Source organism: Carassius carassius, chromosome 43 (assembly GCF_963082965.1).
Source record: "Carassius carassius chromosome 43, fCarCar2.1, whole genome shotgun sequence".
NCBI lineage: Eukaryota > Metazoa > Chordata > Actinopteri > Cypriniformes > Cyprinidae > Carassius > Carassius carassius.
In genome coordinates, this window is record NC_081797.1 from 3417569 (window position 1) to 3425460 (window position 7892).

General features: G+C 40.2%; 1 protein-coding gene across 2 annotated transcripts; it reads right to left on the reverse strand.

Annotated features, from left to right (window-relative positions):
* Window positions 1-2246: 2246 nt before the first annotated feature.
* gpr22b (G protein-coupled receptor 22b) lies at window positions 2247-7513 on the reverse strand. Of its 2 annotated transcripts, none has more exons than XM_059536681.1 (3): window positions 6829-7513; window positions 5063-5876; window positions 2247-3893 (listed from the first exon to the last, which is right to left on the reverse strand). In XM_059536681.1, the coding sequence occupies exon 3, from the start codon at window positions 3887-3889 to the stop codon at window positions 2576-2578; it is 1314 nt and encodes a 437-aa protein (XP_059392664.1). In that variant the 5' UTR covers window positions 3890-3893; window positions 5063-5876; window positions 6829-7513; the 3' UTR covers window positions 2247-2575. The 2 variants fall into 2 exon arrangements, with proteins under 2 accessions (XP_059392664.1, XP_059392663.1); XM_059536680.1 differs by having other exon boundaries at window positions 5063-5880.
* Window positions 7514-7892: the final 379 nt, after the last annotated feature.

The window sequence follows — 7892 nt, forward strand, 5'->3', positions numbered from 1 at the left end:
GCAAAAGAAGGTTCTTCAGATTTTAAAAAGTTATTCTATGGCATCGCTGTTAAGAACCTTTTAAGCACCTTTATTTTTAAAGAGTGTACCGATGGCTGTTTGCAAACTTGGAACCAGGACATCGACATGCCCCTCTATCCTTAAATCTAGCTTATATCTGAAGAAAGATTTAACAGTTTACTTTTACGAAACCCTTGTGGTACATTGACTGTTTATAGAGGGCTTGGTGATTCTCAATTACAGTTTAACAGGACGATCTGAGAGGTGCAAATCTTATGAGAGCGAAGTGTGACGAAAGGTCACCGTTGCATATTGAGTGACCCGTTTGGTTGTTTGAAGTGCCGTCACTTGGAACAAGGCAGAGCCGTGAATTGCGGGTCACTGTGTGACCTGAATTTTACAACACCTTGAAACCGGCTTCAGATGTCTGCAGAGGGCATTTCAAATCAAACATATGATTTTATCCTAGCAAATAACAGGACTCGGTAGGTGTGACCCATTGACGCCGCAGGATGCTGGCTTGATATTGCTTTTGTAGAGGTCGTTGGGAAACAAGACAGAATATTGGATGTTCATTTTATATTCTAAATGGCGTGATTAATGGTGAATCAACACCATCTCTCTAGCTGCATTGTTTACCTACAAATTTGGCCCATTTAAGCCAAGTGCACTTTACCTGCCATCCAGGCTGATGTATGAGTATCTCAAAACCCTTGTTATCCTTCCCCTGTGGTTCATAAACCTCTTTAGCACTGTATTTGGATTCCTTGAATGGTAAATTGTAAGTAATAGCCTATTTGAATCTTTAATTATATGATGCTGTAGGAATAACCAGTCAGTAATTGCTCTGATTTTAAGACTCACATGGCTTACAGTAAATACACTGTTCACGCTAAGTTAGACTTAATGAAAGTCAAATAAGTCAAAAAAGCTCCAAACTGTTCAGTGAGTAATTCATTAGAATGATTCTAATGGATTTCTTTTGACCAAATCATTTCAAAGAACCAGCTCATATGAGTCATTTGTTCTAAAACTAAAACTGAAGTTATTAAAAAAAGATTTTTATTTAACTGAAATATTATATATATATATATATATATATATATATATATATATATATATATATATATATACACACTGAATAACTGAAATAAGTCAAATAGTTTTTTTTTGCTTAACAAATGAAAAAAAAATTACAAAATTGCTTAAACATAAACTAAAATTAAAATAACAATTTTAAATATTAAGATAAAAGGTAACAATATTCATTGCTACAATAGTACATAAATAATCATTTAAAACACAACACACATACCGTGCAGCCAGTGAGGACGAATTTTCTTTTTGTATTATTTCATGTTTTTTGTCTCATCTTATCCAATTCAGACTTCAAACTTGTGAATCAACTAAAAGTATTGTTTCTGTTTTTGTTTACACCAACATGCAGAACTGTTAAGCGATTTCTATGTAAATCACTGTGATATTGATCTAATTCGGCATGGCATTGGTTCATTTCATTCTTTACAATACTAAATAATTCCCACTGAAAATGTAAAGCAGAATGTTGCCGTAATGGTGCACAATAGACCTCTAAGAGCTACAGTGCTGACCTGGGAAAATATTCATTAATATGTATGCAGATTTGGTGAATGGGTGCTTAACTCTAGTGTTTCAGTGAATGCAAAATGAGAGACGTTTTGTCCTTGAGAGCAGTGCCAAAATGAACTCGACGTTTCCTCAGATTTGACTGCTCTATGATATTTTCAGCATCTTCCCCTCCTTTTCTTTGTGAATCTCAAGGTATTGCAGGGTTACCATCTGTTAAATTTTTGTCTGTTCCTCATTGAAAGTGTCATGTGATTTCAGAAGACTTGGAGTGCAGCAACACAAGGCGATTGTAAGTGCTTTTTGGTGTTTTGTTGGAGCTTAACATATGAATTGCTTTGTGATGATTCGTCAATAATTCTCCCATATTTGTTCCACAGAAATGATAATCTCTTCATATTCACACACAAGACGACACGACATGGATTTTATGAGGTTAGACAAAGGAAAAGAGTTGTGAAGTCATGACGACTTTTATAAGTGCCTTTTCAGGTTTTGTTTGTGTTTGGAGCTTAACAAAATGAATTGCTATGTGATGATTAGTAATTCTCCTTTGTTCTTCCACAGAAACAATAATATGTTCATGTTCCTACACAAGATGATGTTCACAGCATCTGCGTTCAAGTCAAAAAGAAGATGAATTTCATATTTTTCCCCACCTATGTATTTATTATAAATACATGTATACACAGGCTACAAGTCATGAATGAGGAATATAACTGATAAAGAGTATGTACAAATGTCAGTTTTCATGTATTTACAGTACATACAGTGGTTTATAAAGGACATGCACCATGTTACTGCAATAGCATCAATCTATGGAACCTATCATATTATTTTCCAAGTTATAAATAGTTACCGATTCTTCGATATCTGCTCATGTAAGACTAATATTCACATAACACGGTTCCCTTTTTGTATAAGTGCTATAATGTGAACTAGTCCCTGTTCTGGAGGTCGCAAAGTAGTTTTAGTCTGCATCTTCGGATGATAGGCATTTCTGCCTGGCTTCGTGATCGTCAAACGTCACTTTCTTATTCCGTTTGGGATCAATCCAGGAGTTTCGAATCACCGCGTTGTTCGGCAGCGGATCTGCTTCGATGATGGAAACCACCCGTTTCTTCATTTTACTTTTCAAGACTTTCTGGAACTTCTGCCTCGTGAAGGCATACAAGAGAGGATGGAAGACCGTGGTGCCGTAGGCCATGACCAGAAAACCCATTCGGAGCTTGACGGTGAGGTCACTGGGGCCTGCGCTGAGGATCACAGTGTTTAAAACAGTGATGGGCGTCCAGCAGAGGAGGAACGTGGAGATGATGAGCAACGACATGCGGAAAACGCGCTTTTGGCGCTCACGTCGCTCACGGTGGCGTTTGACGGCCCTTCGCAGGGCAATGATCACCGAGACGGATGTGCGCATGCCAAGCGGAGCATTTCCGCGGTTGCTGCTCTGCGAGGCGTCCGTGATCTCGGGCAGCTGTTGCTCAGATGTTGACATGAGGGAAAAGTTATTTTTCCTCCTCATCTTTTTCTTCTTCTTCTGTGTAGCGTGGAAGCGTGTACCAATGCGTATGTTGAGTGCCTGCAGGATCTTGGTGTACGTGACTAGCATGATGATGGCAGTCAAACAGAAAATGGGGATTTGGGCCACTAGGTGGTAGTACAGACCAAGTTCAGTGTAATATTCGTTGACGTGGACAACGGTGGTCTGATTGGCTTTGGTGGGCTCCGGTCCCAAGAATCCCACCTCGATAAATGGCACCAAGAAACTGAGAAAGGACAGCACCCAAATGCAACCCAACAGAGCTACCGCTCGACCCATAGTCAACACACGATTGGCTGGTTTCACGGAGATGTCGTATCGGTCCAAAGTGATGGCTAGCACGTTTGCTGCCGTAGCCACGCTTGCGAATGACACGCAGGCCTCATGAAAGCAGCAGACGAGCACCGTGTCGTCTTGCAGCGATAGCATCAACACAACAATGGTCAGAGGGATGCAGCAAACGCACACCAACACATCCAGCACATGGAGGTTCATGGTGACAATGTTGCTGACAGAATTGACCAGGTTGGACTTCATGCAGTAGAGGGCCAGTACGGTCAGGTTGCTGCTCAATCCCAGGACGATCTCCAGCATGAGGAATCCGGTCAGAGACACCTGGAAGCTGAGTGTGTAAGGGTAAGGGCTTGCCACCGTCATGGCGGGACTCACGGACTCTGTGATGTCAAGGACTGTAACGTTACTCATGGTGCTTTCTTCCTCCGTTGCGGGAGGGACGTGCATTATCCTAAAAGGTAAAAATAGAAGGATGCATAATAAGAGAAATGTGTGGGAAGAACAGCATTGTGTCATATTGTATTGAATTGAGAATCCATTAGAATATATATATATATATATATATATATATATATATATATATATATATATATATATATATATATATATTTAGCAAACCAGCCTGATCTCATGTCAGTTCGTACTTATTTTACGAGGTGGCTAATTTGTATGAATTTCCAATTCCAATTCAACTTTCTGTGGGCTGTAGCCAAGTTCATTCAAAATTCAGACTCATTCACTCTGAACTCATTCAGAATTTTACATAACTCTGCTTGTTGATGTGCTACTAATCCAAAAGATAGCAGCTAAACAACATTCACATTTATGCATTTGGCAGACGCATTTTTTTTTTTTTATCAGTTTTTGTTTTCCCTGGGATTCAAACTCATGAGCTTGGCATTGCTAGCTAGTGCCATGTGCTACTCTTTGAGCTACAGGAAATTAAAATGAAGTTGTCTGCAATGGTAACAGGATGTTATGATTCAAGAACCAACAAAACCATTAGATAAACTGTGTTTTTCCCTTTTTTCATCTCTTAATGACCAGGTTTAACTCCATTTGCATAACATTTAGCAGATTTCTAACATGGATCAGTTCAGAAAATGCACAAATTGTCTGCAGATTCCCTCTCGGCCTGCTAATGGCTTTATATTAGATAATTGTGTGCACGGTGACTAATAATGCATCGGCCATTCTGTGTTGGTCACTGCTATGAATAGACACACTTTAGTTATTATTTTAGTCCACAATGCATTTTCATTTGTTGTGCAGCGATGGATTGCTCCATTTACAAATGTGACTGTCTTTAGTGCTGGGTTTCATTCATCACCAAGGGGGAAAATTCAGAGAGAGAGAGGATCGCTGAGATAATAAGTATGAACCTGGCTTTTGTAATTTACTCCAATGTAGATGAATGCTTCAAGGTGCCAACATGGAACCAGTAACACTTTGTGTTGTGATGTAGACTGACCGACACAGTGGAGTGAAACCAAATGGAAATTCTAATGACTTCATGAGCTAAAACACAACACCTCACAGATCATCAAGCTTGTTTTCTGGACATCCTTGACGACTAATGACAACTGTCTAATAGTTTATTGTACACATTTGTTGACTTACCCTTCCCCTTCCAGCTTCTTTCTCAGCCTCGGGAGTCAGCAGTCGAGTCAAGATATTCTGGAAGTTGTACAGCTTGTACATCAGCCTCAGGCATGGCCTTTCAAGGAAGTATTCTGCACTTCTTGATCCTCGTAATCCAAGTGATTTTCTCGCTTAGCGTTCAGAGAGGACAATTTGGCAGCAGTTTCTTTAGTTTTTACAAAACCAGCAATATGTTTGATCCCTTGCCATGTCCAGAACTAACAAAAAGGTGTCATTCTCATTCTCTTTGAGAGGTTTCGCTCTTGTTTGTTTAAGAGTCCAAAGAAAATGGCGAGTGATTCAGAGACAACTGAAAACGATTGTTTTGATTGATTATTATATCCACATTAGGGTTGGGAAGTTGTGTTAATCTCCCTCGATACCATTAGGATGAAGAAATCCAGTAACCTGGTCTCAGACCGTTCCTTCAACACTGATGTATTCCCGTTATTGCATTTTTATGGGCCCTAGAAAGTGATAAATCCACATTGATTTGCCGATTTGCATGTGCCATCTGCCAAAGCATCCAAGGTCACAAAATTGTTTAGGTCAGTGTTAGGGGGTGGTGCATTCTGGGTGTTGGAAATCTAATTTCCTGTCCCCTCACAGAAGGTGACCTTTAGGCTGCGTCGTCAATGTTGTCTGAAGCACATTATAAAACCACTCCGCATCCGTGGTGTGCAAAGGAATGACTTCACCTGGGAAACCCACTCTAGGGAATGTCCTTGCAGGCCGGAGAGACTCTGCACTGCACTTTGGAAGCAGTTTTCTTCAGCTCTTTAATCCTTCAATCCTGCCTTGAAAAAAGCAAGAAGTATTGATAAGTGAACAATCAATTATTCATTAAGCCTGCATCAAATCCATCATCAAGTAACGACTTCCATGTGTCATCCATTCATCTTTACCAAGCAGTCTGCGGAAATGCACAAGCCCTGGTCTTGCTTAACGTCCATGTGAAGGTACACCTGTGAACCTGCAGGGGTTGATGGATGGGCTTGTGCATCTTGGGAACAATCTACAAACACTCATTTCCAAAGCAATGCCTTTTAAGGAAGGTAACACAAGCACCTGTGATTTTTAAGTCTGTAATTTCTCACATCATCTTTCAGTCAAGAATACGACTTGATGATTCACGTGTAAAGAGGTGATCATGTTCCAGCCATTAATGAGACATTACACTATACAGTCTTCCCAGATGTCACAGTCCAGCAGACTTTGATAAATCGGGGGAAACAGTAAACCATATCGATCAGGTTTTGGGGGCAAAATTTGTCAGGAGACATGGATCAATAGACTAACTATAGTCGGATTGTTGTATACAGGCAGTGGCAAGATAGTCAAAATGTACAAAATACAAAATGTAGACACTGAGGAGGACACGTCCCCTCAGATATTCAGATTAGTCATCAAACTGGAGTTTTCACTGATACATTTTTTTTTTATTACCTACATTCCTTCAGTCATGAATATTTAGTTGCATTCTTGAAATATGCATTATAAAGTTCAGCTCTATCCTTCGTTTTGTTGATTTATTCAAGTTTGATTTACTAGGACAACTCCAATTTTGACAGATTGCTCTCTAAAAGATGCTGGTGTCACCCAGGGAGCCGTATATCTGCTATCTTCTAAGTTTCGACATCTGCTTTTTTTGGGATTATAACTGTTTAAATGGTTTTCTATCCAGTGGCATGCATATTCATTCAATCACATTTGATCTCCAAAGTTATTCGACATCTTCCTCTTACCTGTGCGCTCCCGGAGTTCTCATCTGTGGTGCAACAGCTACAGCTTCACCAAAGCATCATCTGAGATCCACAAGTGCATCTTCTGCACACACTTTTGCAGCCGTTGCATATCAGTGCGCCGTAAACCTGCTTCCCCCTGACGAGCATGAATCAAATGCTGTCCGTGTGAACTGTCAGCGGTGCTAGCGGAGTGAAACAGACGTCCTCTGACTATGATCTACTGTCCTGCTAACTCTGTCTTGCTGCTTTTCTTCTGCCTTGATCCCACACGCTCTCTTCAAACTGTGATGCGTTGAAGTGTTGCCGTTGCACCCCTCTGTTGCGCCTCCTCATCCTCTCTTGTCCCCATCTCTCTCTCTCTCGGTCGTTCCTTCTCTATCTTAGTCTCCCTCTCTCACTCACTGCGGCGGTTTTGCAGTGTTGCTCCCTCCTCTGATTGGTTTGTCGTAATGGGGTTAACCCTTTCCTCCCTGGAGAGTGGGGTTGCACTCTTTCTTTTGTTTTCTTGTCATTCTCTCCATCCAGCCTTTCCCTTCATCCTGCGATGGCAGCACAGTCTCGGCTGCATCTGTCAGTCCCTTTGGAGATGCTTCAGGTTCTATTTAAGCACTGTGTCGGAGTTGCATGTTTTCATTCATATTTGATGCCGTGCTCTGTGATGAAAGTGGATAGGGGACTACTGGTAAAAGGGCACAAAAAGAGTGTGGCTCTGTTCCAAACCTAGTGAGCTGCCTACGTAGGCAACATTTTATGGCATACAGGCTGTTTTTAAATACATCAATTGGCTATTTTTTAAAGCAGCATTACATTAATCCATAACGGAGAAGGTTGTCCAAGAATGCAATTGCGATAAGCTCATATATATATACAATTTAGCATATATACAATTTTTAACATATATACAATTTAGATATGAAACGATATAAAAAATACTGGCTGATACCAATAAGCCAATAATATGTTTCATCTATACACACACACACACACACACACACACACACGATATTTAAATACAAATGTCTACATGTATTATTTTCAATTAATAATATTTACAATACTAAGTA